Source organism: Ursus americanus, chromosome 18, assembly GCF_024610735.1.
Source record: "Ursus americanus isolate L20-20 chromosome 18, mUrsAme1.1.p, whole genome shotgun sequence".
Taxonomy (NCBI): domain Eukaryota; kingdom Metazoa; phylum Chordata; class Mammalia; order Carnivora; family Ursidae; genus Ursus; species Ursus americanus.
Genome location: NC_142144.1, coordinates 35,391,768 through 35,416,635, shown reverse-complemented (window position 1 = coordinate 35,416,635; position 24,868 = coordinate 35,391,768). Strand labels below are relative to the sequence as shown.

General features: G+C 42.6%; 1 protein-coding gene across 4 annotated transcripts in view; it reads left to right on the top strand.

Moving 5' to 3' along the window:
• The window catches only part of UNC13B (unc-13 homolog B), a 228,085-nt gene that overhangs the window by 161,346 nt on the left and 41,871 nt on the right, over positions 1-24,868 (top strand). For all 4 annotated transcript variants that reach the window (XM_087869574.1, XM_045780792.2, XM_045780793.2 and 1 more), the window contains 3 exons: positions 20,021-20,067; positions 22,493-22,571; positions 24,748-24,822. In XM_087869574.1, coding sequence (XP_087725700.1) covers positions 20,021-20,067; positions 22,493-22,571; positions 24,748-24,822 — 201 coding nt within the window. The remainder of the gene's footprint in view (positions 1-20,020; positions 20,068-22,492; positions 22,572-24,747; positions 24,823-24,868) is intronic.

The window sequence follows — 24,868 nt, the reverse complement described above, 5'->3', positions numbered from 1 at the left end:
TCCACAGTTTGGCTACTGTGGACATTGCTGCTAGGAACATTGGGGTGCATGTGCCCCTTCTTTTCACTACATCTGTATCTTTGGGGTAAACACCCAGTAGTACAATTGCTGGGTCATAGGGTAGCTCTATTTTTAACTTTTTGAGGGGCCTCCACACTGTTTTCCAAAGTGGCTGTACCAACTTGCATTCCCACCAACAGTGTAAGAGGATTCCCCTTTCTCCACATCCTCTCCAACATTTGTTGTTTCCTGCCTTGTTAATTTTTGCCATTCTAACTGGTGTAAGGTGGTATCTCAATGTGGTTTTGATTTGAATTTCCCTGATGGCTAATGATATTGAACGTTTTCTCATGTGTCTGTTAGCCATTCATACGTCTTCTTTGGAGAAGTGTCTGTTTATGTCTTCTGCCCATTTTTTGACTTGATTATTTGTTTTTTGGGTGTTGAGTTTGAGAAGTTCTTTGTAGATCTTGGATAGCGGCCCTTTATCTGTAATGTCATTTGCAAATATCTTCTCCCATTCTGTGGGTTGCCTCTTTGTTTTGTTGACTCTTTCCTTTGTTGTGCAGAACCTTTTATAAAAGCTCATTTTTGCTTTTGTTTCCCTTGCCTTTGAAAGAAGTTGCTATGGCTGATGTCGAAGAGGTTACTGCCTATGTTCTCCTCTATGATTTTGATGGATTCCTGTCTCACATGAGGTCTTTCATCCATTTAGAGTTTATCTTTGTGTATGGTGTAAGAGAATGGTCGAGTTTCATTCCTCTGTCCAATTTTTGCAACACCATTTATTGAAGAGACTGTCTTTTTTCCACTGCATATTTTTTCCTGCTTTGTCGAAGATTAATTGACCATAGAGTTGAGGGTCCATATCTGGGCTCTCTATTCTGTTCCATTCATCTGTGTGTCTGTTTTTGTGCCAGTACCATGCTGTCTTGGTGATCACAGCTTTGTAATATAGCTTGAAATCAGACAATGTAATGCTCCCAGCTTTGTTTCTCTTTTTCAGCATTTCCTTGGTGATTTGGGGTCTTTTCTGGTTCCATATAAATTTTAGGATTGTTTGTTCCAGCACTTTGAAAAATGGCATGAGTAGTTTGATCGGGATGGCACTGAAAATATAGATTGTTCTGGGCAGCATAGACATGTTAACAATGTTTATTCTCCATGAGCATGGAATGTTTTTCCATCTTTTTGTGTCTTCTTCAATTTCTATCATAAGTGTTCTGTAGTTTCTAGAGTATAGATCCTTTACCTCTTTGGTTAGGTTTATTCCAAGGTATCTTATGGTTTTTGATGCTATTGTAAATGGAATCAATTCCCTAATTTCTCTTTGTACAGTTACATTGTCAGTGTATAGGAAAGCAACTGATTTCTGTGCGTTGATTTTGTATCCTGCCACATTACTGAATTGCTGTATGAGTTCTAGTAATTTGGGGGTGGAGTATTTTGGGTTTTCCACAATAAAGTATCATGTCATCTGTGAAGAGAGAGAGATTGACTTCTTCTTCGACACTTTGAATACCTTTTATTTCTTTTTGTTGTCTGATTGCTGATGCTAGGACTTCTAGTACTTTATTGAACAGTAGTGGCAAGAGTGGACATCTTTGTCATGTTCCTGATCTTAAGGGAAAAGCTCTCAGCTTTTCCCCATTTAGAATGATACTCACTGTGGGATTGATACATTTTATTTTGATATGTTCTCTTTTCAAACAGAGATGTCCCTTGAATGGACTGCCTTATTTTTCCCGGCTTTAGGCATTCCTTAGGAACAGATAGCAGAAAGGTGTGGTCATTTTTGAGAGTGTATGTATGAAATTTGGAGAGTTGACTAGAGGCTAATAGAGCAGGGCAGAATGAGAGCACTGGATACCTTGAAGGAATCCAGAGGGTCAGCATTGAGCTGGGTGGACTCCAGTGCCTCGTTATCCCATTCCAGCTCAAATATTACTTCTCTATGGCTTTCCCTGTCCTGGTTTTGCTGGGCCTCTCACTGTCTTTTCATTCCTCATCACTGTAATTAAATGCTTATTATTTATGACTTATTACAGCTTTTATTATGACATGTTTCACTTAATTTTGTGATTGTCTACATGCCTATTTCCCTCTCCAAACTTTAATATATTAGAGAGCAGGGACAGGGTTTTATATCCCTGGCACATAGCTTAGTGCCTGACAGATTAGTTGAGTTGATTTAGAGATCAAACTGTCCTCACTTTTTAGCCCTTGTTATTTCATTCCTGTGTTCAGTAGTAGCAAAGAGAGGCTAGGGAAGGAGGTGAACTTGACTTGGGCTTCCTGGCTTCTGGTATCCTATTGGGTTCTGAGCCAAGTGACTGGTTGATTCTCTGGGCATTACATTGAACTCTGTCCCTTGCTTTAAAACCTAAATATCTGGATGACTGAATGGGTTTGGTGCCTTTACGGAGCCCATATCCCCTGGAGGTGATTTTGAAGTTCACCTAGGGGTAGTGGTTACTAACTCATACGTTTTGGGGGGAGTTTTTTGTTTGTTTGATATGGAAGCAAGCTCTTTCTTTGGGGCTGGGAGAAGTTGCTATGGCAGCTCTAGTTGGAAATTTCCTATTTGTTAGTAACATGGGAAACCAGGCAGCTTTGCCTTCAGTCCTTCAGGAGGCTGTAGGAAAGGATTCTGAACACAGTGGCTGTGCCATTTGCCCCTGTATGGCTGGCCAGCCGGTGTTGAAGGCATTGTACCCTCAGAGGAGACACTTGGCAAGACTGTCCAGGCAGTTAAGCCAAGCCTATCTGGAGTATTGATCTGAAAAGCAGAGATAGGCCTGAAGTTAACCTTGCCTGCACTGAAGCAGCAGGAGAATCAGCTTCATTTTTGCTCCTGAAAAGCTGCCTTCTCTGGACCAAAGTGGGGGTGGTCTTGGAGGACCTGACAATAAGTTCTGGGCCTCACCAGCATTAGAAAGGAAAAGTTTGCCTCCTGTAGCTATTTGCCCCTTCTTCATGCTTTTAGACTGCCTGAGGGAGCATGGCAAGCCTCTTGTCACCTGAATGAAATGTTGGGAACTGAATGTTTTGCTTCTTTCTTTTTTTAATCTTAAGAAAAAACTTCTAGAAGAAGAGAGACTATGGACTCTGAGAAACAAACTGAGGGCTTCAGAGGGGAGGGGGGTGGGGGAATGGGATAGGCTGGTGATGGGTGGTGGGGAGGGCACGTATTGCATGGTGCACTGGGTGTTATACGCAACTAATGAATCATCGAACTTTACATCAAAAACCAGGGATGTACTGTATGGTGACTAACATAATAAAAAATATTATTAAAAAAAAAAAAGAATGGCACACTCCAGTGGTATGGTTCCAGGCAGTGCTGCAGACCATTAAAAGAGACTGGGAAAGATAGGGGTTTGGGGGTTGGATAGAAGTCATGGTTTACTCAAATCATACCCTTTTATAGGTGTTTACATGCTTGGCAACATTCCTGTGACTATCTTCCCCACTTTATAGATGAGGAAACTAAGGAACAGAGAGGGCAAGTATTTAATCCAAGGTCACTGATGAAGCAAGAACCAAACTTAAGTCTTTTGATTCTCAGTCTAGTAGCACTTGCTCATGGCTTTGTGTGGTTATGTGCAGACCTTCCATCTTGGTTTAGTAAGCATTCTTTCTCTTTGAGACAAATCTGAAAGGCTGATTACCAGTTCCAGCCCTTATCAGGCCAGGGACCTTGTTCAAAGCTAATACCAGGTACCAAGACCAAATTAGGTGAACCTAGACCTTTGCACAGTTGGGGCGGGGGTGGGGGAGGAAGGGAGGGGTGGCTTTGGAAATACAGGTGTGCACTTGTGGAAGGAGAGAAGGAATAATTTGACCAGTCAGTCCTAGGATTGGGGGCTTTGTTGTCTAGGCAGCTATGCACTAAGCCCAAAACCCAGCAGTTCTGGTTGTGCACATAGAGTGTCTTCTCTCTCTCTCTCCTTCTCTGACACAGATTATACTGAGTTGGCCAGATTAGAGATATGGCTGATCCTGGCCCCTTGAGACATAGGAGTAAAGCAACAATGCTTAAAAAGCAATAATTGGGCCTTGGCAGTGCCTCACAGAATGGGTAGCTTTTTTAGGTGAGGAGTTCCTAAATGAAGTGGAGTTTCTCGATGAACTACAGAGAAGAAGGGAAGACACGAACTGGGAATTAATCTCATTTCTTGGTCTCTAGTCTCTTGGTTCTTGTCCTGGTTATTTCCAGTAAAAGGGGTCAGCTTAATCTTTATCCCAAGTCTTGTGACTCACGCTTTTGATTCTTCCTAGTCAGGGAAAGCACAGTGCTTTTAACGTTTAAGGTCACAAACTATAGATGGTGGCCCTTCCTGAAAATGAATTGCTGTGGGAGCTGTCAGCTTGTGCTCTTCACAGGCAGTTTTCCCCTTTTAGGGTTAACTTGAGTTACTAGGAAAAGAAAAGGAGGCAGGAGTTTAGAAGATTTAGAAATCTAGATCAAATCTAGAAAATGGGGAAATCATCTCTGCCTGAAGAATGTGAAAGACTGCATGTCTCCCACCAACCAATTTTACCCTTCCCAGGGTAACCCAGCAAAGCCAGAAAGTATTGGCAGTCCCATGCATTCCTTGGCTCTTAGCTTTTCTGTTTGTACTTTCTACTATGCTCCTTCCCTACATTGTGCATGTTCCCAGTAAAAAGGGAATAGATACCCACCCCATATAAAGTAATAGTCATCTTTACCTCTGTAGTAGTCACTGGTAGTTTAGGATATAGGGGCAAGACTGGTGGCAGGCTAGCTTCACCTTTTTAGAGAACAGTACCCTGGAGCCCTCTGTGATATAACCAGCTCCCCACCTGTCCCATGCATTGTTCTCTCCAAGTGAGTCAGAAGGCTAGAGCAATCCTCTGTTACTCCAGGAGTGCTGAAAGATCACTTACCCTGGTGCTCTGAAAGCAGTATTAGACCAGCAGATGCACCGTGGAGGAGGAAAGCCAAACCTTTAGGCTGCACCAAGCACTTGGGGACTATTAAATGGAGTTCAGGACTCCAGGCTGTTCCTGAGTTTCCTTCATCCCCAGCTGTGAGTGCACCATATGTGTGTCTTTGGCCACATGCCCCACTAGATCCAAACATGCTTAATGCACCTGAGGCTGGACAATGATTTTTACAGGTGCCATGCTACCTTATTCTAGAACTTTAAGAAAACATTTAGAAAACATTTTTTCCCCTCCAAATTTGAAATACTTGACCTGGAGAAAAGGTGAAGGGTTGCTGTCAATATAAGGACAGGCAGGACCCAACCTTGGAGTTGCTGAGTTTTCAGCAGAACACCCAACTGGGAAAACAACCATTCCATGTTTTGTCTCTGTCTTTCACTGTGTATGTAATTTGAGCTTTGGTAGTTAAGCATCTATCTGTTCATTCCTGAATCAGACCCCAGTGTTGAATTTTGTAAAGGTTCAGTCACTCATTGACCTTACCCACCTACTTCCCAGGAGTTTGTCGTAATCTTGATGCCTTTGGGTACTTGCCCAGAACACAAGGACTTGATACGTCAATGCTCTGATGGGAAGCCAAGGAAAAAGAAGTGACTGCCTACAGCCTTGAAGGCCAGCAGTGGGAGACAGGTCAGGGTTGACTTCTACTTCTTAGAAGGTAACGTTCTTATTCCTGCCTGACAGCTTGGATTCAGATTAAAGTTATCCTGCTGCTTTCTGACCTGAGTGCACTATTTTCCTTTTTCACTAGCTGCAGGATAAGAGTCAAGCCAGGATCCAGGGGCATGTACCAGGTTTGGAGACTACACATGGGATCATTCCAGGCAGTACTGTGGGCTAAGCCCAAGGCATCAGCCAGCCATAATTGCTAGAAAAAGACTGAAAAGAGCAGGGCAGTATATTGTCTTCCAAGACAATTTCTGTTAAGCACCCTGACCAGAAAGAAGAGGAAGAAGCAGAGAATCTGTGAGACCCTGAGGGAGAAAATGAAACGATTGTTGCAAGAGTCAGAGGAAGAAATCATGGTCACCTTGGGACCCTCCTCCAGGCTTTCCCCAGATAAGTCTAAGTCAGAGACTACGTGTGGCATCAAAAGCAAGTCCTCTGGCCCTATTGAATCCTTACCAGAGGATAGCTCCCTGCTCCCTCACTGTGGGTCAACAGCCTCAGCCATTGGTGGGGATAGAGATGGGGGCCTGGCCCAGCATTGTAGCTTTGAGCAGCAGGCCGGCAGCCAGTTTCCTCTGGGCTCTACTGCCTGTGCTCTGGGATCTGGCTCTCAGGACCTCTCGTCTGTCAGCATTAGCACAAGCTGTCAAGAGCCCTCAGAAAGGAATCAAGCCAAGTCCCTTTTGTCCAGAGGCCTTCACCAGGGCTGCAGCTGTGAACAGCGAGAGCCTTTGGAGGATGTAGTAGACTATATAATCAGAGAGCTACAAGGCATCAGCCGTCTCCAAACTGAAATTGCTGAGCTGCAGCAGCACTTGAGCCAAGTCCGGGGTTCAGTGGATGAAGTGTCTAGCTGTGTAGACTCAGTTCTGAGTGAAATAGAAGGCTTGCAGGTGGGCAGCAGCTCCCTGGCCAAGGTGTGTGTGGGGGAAATGGCCCAGGAACCCCATGTGGACAGCCCCAATGAGGAAGCCATTCTGTATCTGTATGGACTTCCTGAGCAAGATGGGGAAAATACCGTGGAGCTAGTACACAGCTTCCTGGCCATGCACCTTTGTGTTAATGGCATGCAGTGCAACAGGTACATCAAAGAGGCTTACAGAGCAGGCAAAGCCCCAGCCCCCAGGCCTACTGTTGTGAAACTTGCCCATCTAGAGCATAGAGACTTCATCTTGCAGAAATCCATCCTTTTGCAGAGTGTAGGGGTCCGGATTGCCACCAAAGAAGAACCCAGCTGGCCACAGTGCTATAAGAATCCCCAAAAGGAGTCTCTGTCATTTTTGCAGCAACTCCAGGATCACAATGCAAATTCTTTAAACCGGCATGAACCACTTCTTCAGATGGAAACAGGGGACCCGGGACCCATAACAGGAGCATGTCAAATGAGGGCTCAAAATCAACACAGAGAACCTCAAACCCCTGAGCAGCAAGGCCTTTGCTTTCCACCCAAGAATAATTTCACAAAGCCAAGTGCTGTATCTAAACCAAGAGATGAAGTAAAAGGAACATCAGGAGCCTCCCAAGTTATCAGTGGCAGTTGTGGTGAGCTGACAGGGAGAGAAGCCTCTCTGTCCACCTTCCATCAATTTGAGGAGCCTTCCCCAGTGTTAATTTCAAAAGAGGAGGGTTCTGGGAAATCCCAGGTTTTCAAACAGTCCAGCCAAGGATTTGAAGCATGTAGCGTAGCAAAAAGAGAAAACAACTGCAGCAGTAAAAGTGAGGCTGGCAGCTGCCTGTCGCTGTCTGGTTTGCTGAAGACAGAGGACAAGCTTCTGGCCTGTGAAGCTGGGCTTGATATTCTGAGCTCAAAGCAACTAGAGGACCTTTTGACAGACAAGTCCAAAAGGTTTGCAACTTTGAGCTGTGACCACATGATGGAGGAAATTATCATAGGGCCTGAGACTTTCAGTGACATGGTTCATATTGACTTGAATGAAGAGGAGGAACATGCTACTCGGGTCCTTAAAGATGTCTTTGAAAAGTCATCTTGTGGTCTGGTTGGCTTGCAGGAGGATGAAGATGTAGAAATTAAGTTTTACAAAAGCAAACTGGGCCGAGCAATTCACCACTTTCGTTCAGCTCTGCAGGGCGTGTTTCAGAAGCTGGAGAATACTGGGCCCATCAGTCCCGAGGACCTGGAAAGCAATGAGAGCGGTTCTCAGTCAGAGAACAGTGATAGACTTCTTGGGACAGTGAGTTCAGAGGGTGCCCAAGATTTCTCTGTGGAGAGCCCTGGGAGTCAGGAGAGTGAGAGCTTGCTCAGCGTGGTCTCTGGTGGAGTGGGCATCTCTACACAGAGAGACCAAACCTTTCAGGATCCCAGCAACTTCTCTCTTGCTTCTAACTCCTCGCCTGTTGCATATTCATTGCCAGGTTTTGCTCTGGCTCCGTGTCTGGGAGGTGAAACATGTTCCGGGCCCGAATCTCCCAAGCAGGGAGGACTAAGCCTAGAGCAAGTGTGTGCAGAGACCATCTACCTCAACAAGTGCATCAACAATTTTAAACATGTTCTGAGAGAGAAAAGACTGAGGCAGAAAAAACTTTTGCATGAGCTAGTACAGAAGGCAAACCATGTCTCGGTAGAAGACATACACTCAGGTATTCTAAATCTGTATTTAATGGGGTCACAGCTGGCTGGATATGGCCCCCATCAGGCTAGTGGGAGGCCCAGCCTGGTGGTGAGTTTCACAAGGTGATGGGGGAGGTCCACAGCTTAAATCAGTCTAAATTACTTGAATACAGATTTTAAGCTAATTCTGTGGGAATTGGAGTGCTACAAGAGGGTTCTAAAGCAACAGGAAAAGGAGTTCCTGCCTTTAGGAAGCTTCCAGTCTATTGGGGGGTTAAAGATGACTTTAGAAACTACCTTTCCAAAGAAGGGGGAACATGTGGACAGAAGTAGTTTACAGCTGCAGGACTTTTAGGATATGCCACTGTAAAGTAGGTGGTGGTGTAGGAGGCAGGAATGGGCATATTGTTCACAGGCACTAGAGGGGCTTGCCATTTCCCCAGCAGTTAATGGGCCATAATGGGAATTTCCCTTATCCTGACCTTTCTTCTTCCCAATACTGGACTTAACACAGAACCTTATTTTCAACTCGAAGCTGTCTAGTCAAGAACCCGACTCTGCCTTTCACAGGTCATATTACTTTTCTTCCATCTCCAGCTAAAGGCTCCTCACCTAAACAGGAGAATGGAATGGTTTTGACTCTAGAAATGAGAGTACTTTTTTTCTAGGTAGCATGAAGATATGTAGTTTTAAAATTACTTCTCCTAATCAAAATTAAATTTATCCAAAGAGCATATGCTGTATTCATCCAGTTTTTAAATGTAAATGGGGTTGTCCTCCTATGCATATAACCTGATTAATGTTTCTAAGGGAGAATTAAAATTATGAAACATATTGTGTTGACAAAGGTGTGGGGGAACAGGCACTTCTGCATTGCTGGTGGGATGGGAGTGTAAATTGATATAACCTCTAAGGAAGACAATTGGCAAAATGTATCAGAATTCTATGTACCCTTTGAGCCCTAAAATCACTTCCAGGAATGTATCCTGCAGGTTTATTTTCACATGTGGAAAGGACGTATGTTCTATTTTTGAAGCATTGTTTTTAGTAGCAAAGAGTGAAAACAACCTAAATGTTAAGAAAGACTGGTTAGGGGTGCCTGGGTAGCTCAATCGATTAAGCTTCACTCTTGGTTTTGGCTCAGGTCATAATCTAATGGGTTGTGGGATGGAGCCCTGTGTCTCTGACTCCGGCCTCAGTGGGGAGTCTGCTTAAAGATTCTCTCCCCCTGCCCCTCCCCCAACTCAGGCACCGTGAGCGCGCGCGCGCTCTCTCTCTCTCTCTCTCTCTCTCTCAAATAAGTAACTCTTAAAAAAAAAAGACTGGTTAAATAATCTACTGGCACATCCTAAGAATATAATATAGTACCATATAGCTATAAAAAGAATGAGGTAGCGCTTTACTGAAATGGAGAGATATCCAAGATATATTGCCATATGAAAAAGCAAGGTGCAGAACAGTATGTATAAGATGTCTACATTTGTATAAAAAAGATAGGGGAAGAATACACAAACCGATAATGTCTGTGTCTGTTTGTATAGAATATCAAACAAACATACATAAGAGACTGATTGTTACCTGATTGCCCATGGGGAAAGGAATTGGGTGAAAAACTAAGGAGATGAAAAGTAGATTTTTTTACTGTAAACCTTTTTTATACTTTTTAGAATTTGAATAATAAATGTAATACCAAGTTATAAAATTAAGTTTAAAAATAAAAAATTAAAATCACATCATGTTCCTTTCAAATATTCCTAGAGCTACTCCTTATAGCTTATGAGAAAAGTCTAAATTCCTTCACTTGTCGTTCAGGACCACTACAGTTGGTCTCTAGTTTACAATTGCAGGCTTCTCTCCAGTTATCCCACTATACTCCACCCAAAAGAAAACTTCGCTGTCACAAATTCGCCTTGTACTGTTTGTTCTCAGCATATTCACATATACTGCTTTCTTAGCCTGAGGTGCTGTGTTCATCAAATCAGCCTAGCAGAATTCACTCAGTTCTTCAATATACAGCCAAAACATCCCCTCTTCCAGGAAGCTTTCTGTAATTCCTCAGCTGTAAGGGATTTCTTTCTCCTCTTAACTTTGCATCGCTTTTTCCTTCTCCCTGGGCATTTAGAAATATTACATTACAGCAACAATGGAAACAACAAATATCAAAGCAGTACTTCCTTACTAACTCCTTAAGCCTTGGTGGCAGTTGATGTTGGGATGAGTACCCAGCACACTTGGACTGGCTCTTCAGCTAGCAAAATTCCCCTTCTGAGCTGATATCCCAGTGGGCAATGCAGGAACTTGTGGTACCTGTGATAAGCAGGTGGTGGCAGCAGCAGTGATAATGAGACAAAGGAGGTTTTCTGAAGCATCAATAAGAAAGCAAGCCAAAGTTCTGGGTCCTAGCCAAGATCAAGTCTGGTCTGTGGGCTGTAGAGGGAGTGGTGGAATCCAGGCCTGACTCCTGCAGCATTCCACAGAGTAGGAAGAATAGAGCAAGGTAAGCACATAGGGATAGCCTTTCACCCACAACAGCCACCACCCTCAGCTGATAAACTTATTGAGTATTAGTAACAGTGGCTGCTACCACAATGAAACATTTAAGAAATCAGCTTTCTTCACTGCTTTGCTTGGGTAAGCTTACTAGTAGCTTACCATTAATTTGAGTTATTTTTTCATCCTTTTCCTTCTCTTTTGGGGGTACATAGCACTGTTTTAAGTACTGTCACATGCATTATATAAAAATTCGATTCTTTTATGTCTGTTTCTCTACCAAAGTAGCTCTTGTCAAGGCCATCGGATTACCACCATATTGCCAAACTTCTGTTCCATTTTTAGTCCTCCTCTTAGCAACTCGACATAATTGATTACGTCCTTCTTTTTATTATGACAGCTTTATTGAGTTATAATTTACATACCACAAAGTTCACCTTTAAAATCCCTTAAAAAGTGTACAATTGAGTGTTTTTTGGTAGATTCATGGAATTATGCAACCATCAACTCCAGAACATTTCTATCACCCCAAAAAGAAACCCCTTACCTGTTAGTGGTCACTCTCTAATCCCCTTTACTTCCAGCCTCTAGCAACCACTAATCTACTTTCTGTTTCTGTGGATTTGCCTGTTCTGGACATTGCATATAAATGGATTCATATGATATGTGGCCTTTTGTGACTGGCTTCGTCCATTTAGCATGTTTTTAAGGTTCAACCATGTTGTAACATGTTTCAATACTTCATTTCTTTTTGTGGTGGGATAATATTCCATTTTATGGCTATGCCATATTTTGTTTATCTGTTCATTATTTGATGGGCATTTGGTTTGTTGTTTACTACTTTTTGGCTATAATGAATAATGTTGCTATGAACATTTGTGTACAAGTTTTTGTGCAGACATATGGTTACAGTTCTCTTGGGCATGTATTAGAAGCGGAATTGCTGGGTCATATGGTAACTCTAAGTTTAACACTTTTGAGGAATTGCCAGACTGTTTTACAGTGTGGTTGTATCATTTTACATTCCAACCAGCAAGGCATAAAAGTTCTAATTTCTCCACATTCTTGCTAACACTTATTAATGTCTGTGTTTTTTTATTATACCCATCCCACTGGGTGTGAGTGGTATCTTATTGTGGTTTGATTTGCATTTCCCTAGTGGCTAATGATGTTAAGCATCTTTTCATGTGCGTATTGGCCATTTTTATATTTTCTTCGGAGAAATGTCTGTTCAAGTTGGGTTGTCTTTTTTTTGTTGACTTGTGAGAGTTCTTTGTATATTCTGGACATGTGCCTCTTATCACATATATGATTTGTAAATATTTCCCCCCAAGTTTTGTGTTGTCATTTTACTTTCTTGATGGTGTTTCTTTTTTTGAAGCATACATGTTTTATTAAAAATTTTTTTATTGTGGTAAAATATACATAATATAAAATTTATCATTTTAACCATTTTAAGTTTGTTCACACTGTTGTACAATCATCACCATCATCCAATATCCAGAACTTTTTTGTCTTCCACAACTGAAACTCTACCCATTAAACTAACTTCCCATTCTCCCCTCCCCCCAGCCATTGGCAACCACATTCTACTTTCTGCCTCTATCTGTTTGCTCTAGATACCTCATATAAGTGGAATCACACAATATTTGTCATTTTGTGACTGGCCTATTTTACTTGGTTTAATGTTTGTAATATTCTCAAGGTTCATCCATGTTGTAGCATGTGTCAGGGTTTCCTTTTTAAGCCTGAATGGGATTCCATTGTAGGTATATACACCCCATTTTGTTTATCCATTCATTTGTAGGAGGATACTTGGGTTTCTTCCACCTTTTGGCTATTGTGAATAATGCTGGTATGAACATGGGTATTTAAATACCTCTTTTGAATCCTTGCTTTCATTTCCTTTGAATATATAACCAGAAGTATAATTGCCATATTGTTTTCTACAGTGGCTGCATCATTTTGCATACCTACCAACAGTGCACAAAGGTTCTGATTTCTCTACATCCTTGCCAACAGTTGTTAGTTCTCTCTCTCTCCCTTTTACTGTAATAGCCATCATAATGGGTATGAAATAGAGTGTAAAAGTTTTAGATTTTGATGAAATTCAATTTATCCATTTTTCTTGTGTGGATTGTGGTTTTGGTTTCATAGTTAAGAAACTATTGTTGAACCCAAAGTCATAAAAATTTACTCCTGTGTTTTTTTCCTAAATGTTTTTTAGTTTTAGCTCTTTTAGGTCTATGATCCATATTGAGTTAATTTTTATATATGGAGTGAGATAGGGCTCTGACTTCATTCATATGCATATGGATATTCCACCATTTGTTGAAAAAGAATCTTTTAGTCTGTCCTTATGCCTCAGTTCCTGCTTTTTGGAACACTTTCTTCAGTTGCCTTCTAGACCACCTCTCTGTATTGGTTCTACCCCAGTACTATTGACCATTCCTTCTTAGTCATCCTTTTTTTTTTTTCTTAAGATTTTATTTATTTGTGAGAGAGAAAGAGAGCGCACACAAGCAGGGGAAGAGGCAGGCAGAGGGAGAAGCCGACTCCCTGCTGAGCAAGTAGCCTGATGTGGGACTGAATCCCAGAACCCTGGGATCATGACCTGAGCCAAAGGCAGACACTTAACCAACTGAACCACCCTGGTGTCCCTTTCTTAGCCATCTTTGCTAGTCCCTCCTCATCTTCCCAACCTTGTAGCATCCCAGAATTCAATCCTGATTTCTTCTTTTTATTCATACTCACAGGCTAAGTAACCTATTTCAATATCATGAGTTTCATAAGGAATCCCAGATTTATATCTCTGGCCGAGACATCTTCCACGGATGCCAGACTCTATCTTAACATTCTCATTTGGATGTAAATAGGCATCTCAGATTTGACATATCTGAAACCAAACTCCTGGTCCTTTTCCCCAAGACCCTACCAAACCTGCTTTTCCTATAGTCTTCCTTACCAGTATATGACACCTCCATTCTTGCAGCAGCTCAGGCCCAAATCCATAGAGTTCTTCTTGTCTTTTCCCTTTCTGTCATGGTTCACATCCAATCAGTTAGTAAATCTGCTTGCTCTACCTTTAAAAAGTAACCTAAACTCCAGTGTTTATAGCAGCAATGTCTACAATAGCCAAAATATGGAAAGAGCCCAGATGTCTATCAACAGATGGTAATGAAGATGTGATACAAATACACACACACACACTGACACACACACTAATATACTGAATATTACTCAGCCATCAAAAAGAACGAAATCTTGCCATTTGCAACGACGTGGATGAATTAGAGGGTATTATGCTAAGCAAAATAAGTCAGAGAAAGATAAATACCATATGATTTCACTCATATGTGGAATTTAAGAAACAAAACAGATGAACATACGGGAGGGCAAGGGAGGGAAAAATAAAATAAGAGGGAAACAGAGAGGGAGGCAAACCATAAGAGACTCTTAACTCTAGAATACAAATTGAGGGTTGCTGGAGGGATGGTGGGTGGGGAGATGGGGTAACTGGGTGATGGACATTAAAGAGGGCACTTGATGTAATGAGCGCTGGGTGTTAAAAGCAACTGATTAATCACTAAATTCTACCCTTGAAACTAATAATACAGTATATGTTAACTAAATTGAATTTTAATAAAGAATTTTTTAAAAAGTGACATAAACCTTACCAGTATCTCTACCTCCACCACCGTCATTCTTGTCTAAATCACATTTTTCTCTTATCCAGATGATTTCAGTAGTCTAACTGGTCTCTCTGCTTCTACCCTTGTTCTCCACAGTCCATTTTCCCCACAGCAATCAGAGTAATGCTTACAAAACATGAGTCAGGGGGCGCCTGGGTGGCACAGCGGTTGGGCGTCTGCCTTCGGCTCAGGGCGTGATCCCAGCGTTCTGGGATCGAGCCCCGCATCAGGCTCCTCCGCTATGAGCCTGCCTCTTCCTCTCCCACTCCCCCTGCTTGTGTTCCCTCTCTCGCTAGCTGTCTCTATCTCTGTCAAATAAATAAATAAAATCTTTAAAAAAAAAAAAAAAAAAACATGAGTCAGGTCATATCACTTCTCTGCTCAACAGCTTCCATTGATTTTCCATCTCAGAACGAAAGTCAAAGTGCTTATGAGCCTGTAGAGCCCGATTTGAACTGGTACTCTATTGCAAACTTGTGATAGAGAGTACCACACCATTTATGCGCTCACCTCAGGCTTTGCACCTGCTCTGTGTTCTGACTAGAATACTTTTTTCCTAGAATCTGAATAACTTCTTTACTCAGTTCCTTCAGGTCTCTGCTTAGATGTCACATTATCAATGAGGACTCCCTGATAACCTTTTATAAAACTTTAATAGTGGGGTACCTGGGTGGCTCGGTTAAGCATCTGCCTTTGGCTCAGGTCATGATCTCAGGATCCTGGGATCAAGCCCCGTGTCAGGCCCCTGCTCACCTGGGAGTCTGCTTCTCCCTCTCCCTTTGCCCCTCCTCCCACTCATGCATGTGCGCTCTCTCTTTCTCTCTCTCTCTCTCAAATAAATAAAATCTTTAAAGAAATATAATAGTGACTGTAACGTCACCACAGGGGGCATTTTCTTCCCCCCTTACCTGAATTTTGAAGCAGGGTCTCTATCACAAGTGATATGGTGTGTATATAGTTCCAGATCCTGGAACCAAATGCCTGTTTTGAATTTTGGCTTTGCCCCTTGCTGTGACTTCAGGCAACTTTCTTAACCTCTCTGATGATCTTTAGTTTAATCAACAAAAAAATGGGGATAATAATAGTATTTACCCAGTAGAGTTGTTGGGAGAAATAAATGAGCTTATTCAGGTAAAATGTCAGATACATGATATGTTCACCTAGTGTTAGCTACTATCATCGTCTTTGTTATTGTTAATCGTCAGCTCCTCCTCTAGAATAGAAGCTTCTCAAGATCAGGGAATTTGTTTCATTCTCTTTGCTTCATCACCAGCACTGAGAACAGTGCCTGGTATGCAGTAGGTTCTCTGTAGGTACTTGTCGAAGAAATGAATCCTCACTATAACTCTGGGAGGTAGCGTTCTTACCTGCTTTTTACACATAAGGAAATGCAGGCTCAAATAAGTTGAGGGCCTCAAGTCTTTTGACTCCCAAGTACAATGAGGTTAAGATTGTTTTAATAATGGGGAAGTATGTCACTTCCTTATAAAATGTATTGTCTGGAAGAGTGCAATCATTTTTAGGGATCAGGGATTTTTTTTTTTCTTGGCAGAGTGGGTGTTCTATAGATACACTGCACTTAAACTAAAAACTAAATCTGAGTGGAAAAATGTTAAGGCATTTTAGGAAGTCAGGAAGCACAAAAAGTTTGACTCTTAACAAGAAAAATGTTTTGTTGTGTTTGTCCAGTGAGTAGGACAAACTGAAGAGCTACTACAGCAGTTCCTTGGGGTCTGAAAAATGGTACGGACTCTTGGCTAGGAGACTTATGTTTTCTCTGGTGATATGCAAAACACATGTACTTAGAAGCTGTTGTTTTCTAAGTCCTGAAAGTTCAGGTTCATTTCACTATATACAAATGCTAGGACATGTGCTAAGCCGTCAGGCTACAAGGGTAAAATTATATATATATATATATATATGGAAAGCCTTGTCAGCAGATTCTTAGGCATTATGGGGAACTCTGGGAAGAATAGAAAGACACAAATTAACTTTGACATGATGTATAGAGTGTATTTTTAAAATAGTGAAGTTGGAGAGAAACCTTTCCAATGTGAATCACAGGTCAGTTAAAGTGTTCCTTGCCTAATTTTCTTTTTCAAAGAGAACAGAGTACAGTAGGGGAGTAGTGGTAGCAGAGATGTGGCCCCTTTCCAGCAAGTATCTTTTGCGTCTCATCCACATTCTTATAGCTGCACTGTTTTGGAGGATTCCTATTCCTGAGTTCACTCTTCTGTCAAGTCAGGTGACCCATTAGGCCATTAGAAATAACTGAAAAATTGGAAACTTATGGATTAGTTTCTCGATTCCCCCTTTTACTTGTTATGTAATATCAGTGAGTCTTTCAAAGGGAGGGAAAAGAAAGTGGAGGGGAGCTGATCAGCCCAGCTGAATGGACTTGCCTTAGAGAAGGAAACCTGTGGAGCTATCCATATGTGTCCTAGTAGGCACTGTAGTCTGATGAACAGGAGAAGGAATAATCTCTGGACTTTATCTTCCTCTACTGTGGCTTGCTAAGGTCCTTCTGGAAGCATCCATTTCCTTTGGAGTATTTTTCTGGATTTAATAGATAATCAGGCCTGGGGTTGCTACCATGGTTTTATCATCTAGATCATGGTGACTTCTGTTAGGCCAGTGGCCGCTTGATGCCCCCAACTGTAGCCTTTGAGCATCCTGGTCCTATCCTTAACTTCAGGCCTTAACCTGTCCTAACTTAGACTTTGGGAAAACAGGCCAGGGTTTGCTGGGCAAATGCATGGCCAAGCCTGCATTGTAAAATGGAAAGCGTTCGGTTACCAGGCCTTCGGGGGTTGAGGACTTATCCCAGATCCAGAGTGAGCACATATAGCTTCTGAGGAAGGAACTCACTTTGTGCTTAGCCAGTTCAGATAGCCTGTTGGAGTGGCCCTTGGTAACAAGTCTTGTGGCTGCTTGCAGGCCAGTTTGGAAAAGGGAAAAGGGTGACTGAAATCCCCAAGTAGACTTTGTCCTTTAGTTTGAGTAGCCAAACTGGGAATGGTCTGAACTAAAAGAAGGGGCCAGCCAATGCAGCAGGTAAGGATTCTGGAAGCTAGGCTCTGTGAACTGCCCAGCTGTTCAGAGGACCTCTTCCTTTCCTCCATGTCCCTTGAGATTTAGCTGGCATTTTCTTTGGGTTCCATGCTATGGGACTGAATCTACTAACCTTTCTGCCCTTTTTTTCTGCTCTTTCTCTCCTTGCAGAAGGAAAGCGAGGAGCCGTTCAGGTTGTGCCTCTAGCCCTTTGGGCCCTTTTTGTTGTCTGTTTTCAACCCTTCTCTCCTGAGCACGGTGTGCATGTGTGTGCACGTGTGTGTATGCGTGTGCGCATGCACACACATGTATGATCTGTGCCTCTGGGCTTTGGCTCATGCAGATAGTCTGTTTTTCCTGAAAGCAGTTTGTGGGCATGCTCCGTTCTTGTGTGCAGACATCCCTGGAGCACAGGGTGAGAATGTGTGTGCCAGCATGGTGCACATTCAATGTAGCATGTGTGTGCTTTTACTTGTACTCAGTTTGACTACCCCGAACACTAATTGCCCTCCTCTTCTACTTTGCACAGTGTTTGTCCATTTTTTGCTTGTTGCTGCAGGTTGCCATATGCTGTAAACCCTTGCTGAGCCAGCATGCATACACTTTGTATTTGGGAGCAGGAGTTTCTGTGGGCATTTTGTGCCTCTTGCCTGGGGTCCTAAGTGTGAATGTGCGTTGTGCTTCTGAGCAGGTTTCTTGGTCTCTCTGTGAGCATAAGCTTCTGTAGACGTGTGATGTGGTTCCCCCATGTCATGTGAATGCACATTATAACTAATGCTTTGTGCCTGTAAGCACTGGTTCTTGAAGACAGTGAGGGCTTGCTGTTGCCTGTGATTCCAGCCCTGGTGAATTTGAATCCTTCTTCAAATGGGTGTGCGCACATGTTTTATCACCCTGTGTGCAGGATCTATGATCACCTTGTGTTTCCCCCAGGCATAAGTTGTGTCTATGAATGTACCTGCTGTAGGTACTTTATCTAGACCTCCTCTCATCCTCAGTCCTCCTTCAGTACCCCTGTGTGCATGCTCTATGCTTTGTCTGCAGGCTTTAGCAGACCATTTGTCTCCTCTAAGCACAAGAAATGTGTATGATCTGAGCTTGTTGAACCCTGGTTCCCAGAGACCTTTTCTGACTTGTTTCCTTAAGGTTTGTGGTTTCTGGCAAACATCTAATTCTAGATAGAAAATAAAAATCTGCTCAGTACAGTGACTATTTTCAAAGGGAAGATAAGTTCTGGGTGGTAGGATTTGGGGATTTAGGGATAGGGCCACCCCTCAGAAGCAACCTCAGGTGATGTGTATCAACCACTTCTGGTTTCCTTTTGGGCTTGGCTCTCCTTTAGCCAGTATTATCCCACCCACAGAACCAGGGCAAGAGCCAGGTAAGGTGATTAAAGGTTCATGAAGGGCTGTGGGCAATGGGCAGATAGGCTTGCTTAGAATACAGATAATCTGAGAAAGGTCTTAAATCCAAAGCTCATCTTGAGCCTACTGCTGACCCTGGGTAATTCTTACCCACTTTCACATCACCCTGGCCTAAGTTTATCTATAACTTCTCCCATCTGTGGCTCTCCCAAAATTTCACCCCCTGTGCAAAGTTAAACACCTTACTTCTGCCTTCCCTCTTTGGAGCTCGTTTGTTCCAGGATAGTTAGCTGGAGCCCAGGTCTCAGGAGGCAGGAAAGTTTTAGGGGGTGGAAGGGAACAAGGAAGGGGCAGGAAGCTCCAGACCTGCTAGCACTAGGTTTATTGAGCCTAAACAGCTTTTACCATTGGTTCTCTGGAGAGCCCTGGAAGCTTTGGAACTTTGCTCTGTACACTGCTTAAAGGGTTTTTTTCTGTGGGTTTGTTTGTTTGTTTATGGAGAGACCTTTAAAAACTGTTGTCAAACTGTTTCTTCTTGAATTATTTGGTAGCTTAGTTTTCAATTTCTCATTATAGAGTTCATAACGTTCACCAGAAGATAATCTAAGTATCTAATCTACCCTGGATTCTCTTGCTATATATAGAGAGAGCTTATCAAATGTAGAGTGTCTGTGAGTTAGGGCTTCAAGGAACCTAAGCCAAGTCAAATCGCAAGATGAGATGGGAATCCAGAAAGACCAAGTCCCCGCTCTGTGACAGCAAAGCCAACTTAGGAATATAAGTAGAAGAAAACTCTATATGAAGTTGTCCTTTTGCTTAAGTGAGTGAGGCCTGGAAGCCCCAAATGGACTTTTTTTTTTTTTTTTTTTAAGCCTTGGCTTACTGTTACATATACCAGTGGATTGTGTAAGGAGGGTGTAAGTTCTGGCACCTCTCACACTCGCAGTGGACCTTAGCCTTGAGATCTCAGTGAGCTTGACTTTATATCCTTCCTGTTCACTGGGGAGAAAGGAGACAAAGTAGTGCTCATTTCAGCAACTGCTCGTTGCTCTGACTGATTGGGGCATTGGCTTAGACATCAGTCTACCACATTTTGTATGTAACCTACACTTCTCTGAGCTTCCTACTTTACTGCTTGCTCACTGCCTGACCAAAGAAAGATGGCTGTCTCCCATCTTTTCTAGTATCTAACTTTTTTCTATCTCTTTTTAAAGATTCCAGATGATGGTCACCCCTCCTTGCCCCAGTGGCTCCCGGAAGGGTAAGTGATTCCCTACAAGGTTTCCATGGATTTTATAGTCTTTCATGTGACTTCCAGATTTTCCCCGGGAAGCAGTAGAGAAAGCTCCATAAGTTGGATCCTGGGAAAGAAGAGCCTCTGCTATACAGATTGATTGGTTCTCTGGGGAGAGGAGAGAACTCTGCATTCTGGTTCCTCAGAGACAGAAGAGAGAGCTTTATAGAGTGGTTCCCCTGGAGCAGGGAAGGGAGCTTTGGGGCTTCCCTATCCTTGCCTCTAGAATTTCTGATTCATTGCATCTTAGTAATGATATACCCTTTAGGTAGAAGAAAGAAGAAGCTAGAAAAATATCTGCATTTGACACAGTTCTTTTTTATTCCATTGTTGATAGTATAGTTGATTAGATTACTCTCTGGGTTCTGTCCTGACTTCAGCTGTTGTGAGTCACCTACTTATTCCATTCCACTCTAGTCAAGACATAAGTAGCATCCCTTATGAGCTCAGTGTGTTCTGTCTGTGCTTCTTGTTTGGGAGTCTCAGACACATGTGACTGCAGCAGAGAGTCATTTTAAGTTGCTCAACTGCTGCCTGTAACTGACTGTTCTTAAGAGAGGAAAGAGTTTAAGTGCCTCCCTCACCTCCCCCTGGCACATAAACTGCCCATTATTTCTCAGGATCTTCCTTCTCTCCTTGTCCCATAAAGGCCTTCTGACATGAGAGTTCCCAGTGGATGCCTCCTCTCCCTTATGACAAGGGAAGAAATAAGTTCAGATCATAAAGTTATCTACTGTATGTTTACATGCTCCTTTCCCTTGTAATTTGTCTTTTTTAAATCAAAGGTTGGTCATTTGAATGAACTGTCCTTTTTTCTGATGTCTGAAGCTCATTTATGTTGCAAAAACCTTAAGTGGTACATACTGTAGTTTTTAGAATTAACCACAAACTTGTGGTACCAGTTGCTTTTTCTACAGCCCTTCTTCAGGACTTTAGCTTTTTTCTTCTAATGGTTGTAAAATACATACATGAAAATGGAACATATCTAAGCTATTTTTATTTTTAAATTTTACGCTATTTTTAAATGGGTCCATGCAGTGATTTTCTAAATGCCTCCCTGTTGTTGTCGTTCCTTTTCTTTAGCTTGTTCCTTCAAGCCGTCACAGGTTTAGAACTTCTCTTGGTCTGGTATTCTCATTGAAGGCAAAGTTCATTTCCTGTGTTTAGGAAGCTAGTTTATTAGAAATCAACATATCATGTTGCCTGTTGCAACTCTTGGCCTTGATCTAATTTGTGGCTCCATTTTTTGCCTATATAGCTAACTGGCAGTACTTACTCTTCTGCAACATCTCTTTTCAGACCAGTTATGGTGTACCACCCAACTACCTAACCACCTTCCCCTTCTCCTTGTTTTCATTAAGGCCAAGTACAGGAGTTCTTTTCATTGAGGCTCAGAATGACAGCTTCCAAAAGGTCAGAGAAATTTTGTAGTTATTCCTTTTATAGAATCGGCATCAAGACCCAAAGAGAGGAAGTAATTTTGGCAGAGGACATGTAATGAATTAGTAGAAGAGTTGGCGATAAAATCCAGGTTATCTCATTGTGAGAATGGTGTTCTAGGACATTCTCTTTATTGTTATTGCATATAGTTATGGAAGAAATGGCAAAGAACAACAAAATTAATAAGCATAGAAAAGGTATAAAAGTTTTAGAAATCTCCAGTTGCTCCAGCTGTAATCTTTTTTTCCTGGTCCCTGCGATGTATCCATAGGGCTAGGTCAGACTTTCAGAGTTCTTCTGTTGTTTCCTTCCCAAATGGCCTTTTTTCCCCTCTAAGTGGCCTTTTGAAAGTCTTCTATCCCACCTTCCCTGCCTCCACTCGGTTATGCAGGCTCCTCTTTCCTTTGAGACCCTTTTTCTTCAGGAGGATCGGATGGACAGAACTGGTGACTCTTTTACTCAGGATGGAGAAGGCTATCTCCTGCATGTCATTAGCAGTCTTGCTTACTTAGGCAGCAGCTCTTCTGTAGAGCCATTCCTATGGGCTTCTAGCATAGACTAGGAGACACTTATCTTTGGGGAGCAGTGTCTCTGGCCTGAGCGTAGGGAGGGGCCCTCTTAACTACCAATTTCCTCCTTGCATTATGGAGTTACAAGGGCCTTCACATAAACACAGGTGCCTTGAAGTGTTGTTATGGGATAAAAGAGCTCTTGGTTTTTGGTTAAAACTATAGAAGGAGACTTAGAAGGGCACTCTGAGAGCAGATTCCAGTGCTCATCATTCCATGGCTTTATTCCTCTTACTTTGTGTCTTCCTTACCCCTCTCAGAAACACATGGTGGAAATCAGTTCATCTTCCTCTGGGGTGAGGGTGAGCAAGGAGACTAGAACACTGAACCTGCCAGTAATAAGGCAGGACTGGAGGTCCTGACATATTTTCTTCTCTCCTCAGGCCAGCTGGAGGGCTCTATGGCATTGACAGCATGCCAGATCTACGCAGAAAGAAGCCACTGCCGCTTGTCAGTGATTTGGTGAGTGATTTTTTGCAGTCTTGGCGTATTATTAGCACTGGTAGTGGTCCATTTAGTGACAGATACTGGTCTGAAGATGTATCATCTAAAGTTTACTGAGACTTAGTGATGAGACCTTAGTTGGACCTGTTCTGCCTTACTCTTAGAGCCCCAGGTTCTTCATTAGCTAAAGCTCCTACCTGGAACTATAGCTTGGGCCCTTAAAGCTGGGCTCCAGAGTAGTTTTCTAGGTATCTTGTTCCTCTAGGTGTCTCTACAACTTTCTTTGATGATCTGGAATGGAAACTGCCTCTAGCCCTGACCTAGATCATTGAATTTAGTGTATAATGAGCATGACTGATGCTATTCCGTAGAGGTCAAGTGACAGTCTCCTCCTAAGATAGATTTTCTGGAGTATTTCTGTGTCTCTGGTACTTAACTTAATTCAGTGTCTGGCACTGAGAGGTAATGATTTTTTTTAAAAAAAGTTGTAGAATTGAATTGAAACAAGTTTAGGAGTTAAAGCTGATTTCAGGACCTCCAGAATGACTGGAAGGTCCCAACTTGGGTCATGTCTCCTGTGGCAGGATCAACTCAAGGAATTTTCCATAGCCTAGTGGATAGTGAGGGTGGAGTGGGGCCCAGACTTTCCCAAAGTCCTAGAGCTCTAAAGCTAGAAGTTCAGTAAGACTTAAACACTTTTTCTTATTACTATTTTCTGCTCCTGTTTTCTTCCCCCGACCATTCAGTGTATTTTGTTTTTTCTGTCCATACCGTTTCCCATTTCTCCTCCATTCCCTGCTCTTTTTTCCCCCACCAGTTTCTCTGTCTTTAGTTGGCTGAAAGGAATTATCCTCTGCCGTTTTCTCTTGTTTTTTTTTTTTCTTTCCTTCCTTTCTTTCCTACTGCGTGTAAGTCTCCTTTCTCTTTTTCCTCTTTCTAATGTACATCTCCTCTTACCATCAAGATGAGATTGGATAAGGATAAGTTCTGAGGTCATCTCTTCTTTATTACTTTCTCTCATTATCTTCCATCTCCTTTTTCTTCTCCTACTTTTTCTCCACCTCTACCCACCCCCTCTCTCTTGTACACCAGCTCCTCTTTGCTTAACTAGTTGGATAGCAGTGTCTTAATCATTTCCTGCTCCCGTCCTCCATCTTTTAACCTTGTCTATATTTCACTTTCTGGCATAACTCTTCCTTAGAGCAGAAGCTCTAGGCCCTGGACAGGTGGCTGGGTTGAACATAATTTTTAGTGGTTGGAGGCAGAGGGGGTTGGGATGCTGTTCCCTACATTGATTAGACTACAGGGAAGAGCCTCTCAGTTGCATCTGCAAGTGTTTTCATGCTCTTGGGGGTGGCTTTAACATCATGTTGTTCCTTTCTCTGCTGTCCTCTGCACAGGCTATGGTGAGTGTCTCCAGAGCCCTTTTCCATCCTCCGTAAGAATCCACATCTCAAACCACCTGGGCCCCTTCCAACTCTTTCTCCTGCTTAGGCTGATACTGTACCTCCTGTCTGCCCAATGTCCACTGCCTTAGGGAAATCATGTGCCTCTGCAGGGGCTGTCCCTAAAGCCTGGGCTTGGCAGATACATTAGGTTCCTCTACATGACAGCTTGGCTAGCAGAGCAGTCCCAGCTCTCAGACTTAATTCCCTGCCTTGAATGACTGAGGTTACATTGCCCGTTTCACTTGCCAAGTGTCCTGCTCATTTGGGCTGCTGGTCTCTATAACCACCTGGGATTGTGTGGGTGGGGGATGGTACCCAGGGATAAAGGATAGCATGGCATCATTCTCAGTGATGGTTCTTAAATATGACTCTGACAGTGTTTATTCTGTTCTTAATCACCTATTTCCTATTGTAATTCTAAACTTGTCATTTTCCTTTGCCTTCCTATAAAGGAGGGGTAGGAAACCTACCAATAAGGAAGGAAAGAGAAACTCTTTGGATGATAGGCACCCTGAGAGAAGTGCCATTCTGACATTGTTATAACAGTCTCGAGGGTCTTTTGTTTTAGATCTTAACTTGGGACTCTTGTTACCTGGAATCCGTGGGCAGTCCCTGTGAATGATAGTAAAATTAGAGAGAAGGTAGTAAGTCAAGTAGTCAAGTCACTATGGTCACTGAAACTCCCTTCCTAGGACTTTGCCAGCCCTTGGCAGTAGCCAAGGCTGACAGTAGGTCTTCTCTCACAGTCATTGGTCCAGTCCCGGAAGGCAGGGATTTCTTCTGCAATGGCTACACGCACCTCTCTCAAGGATGAAGAGCTGGTAAGTCACCCATGGGCTTTCATGAGTCCACTAGCCTAAAAAATTG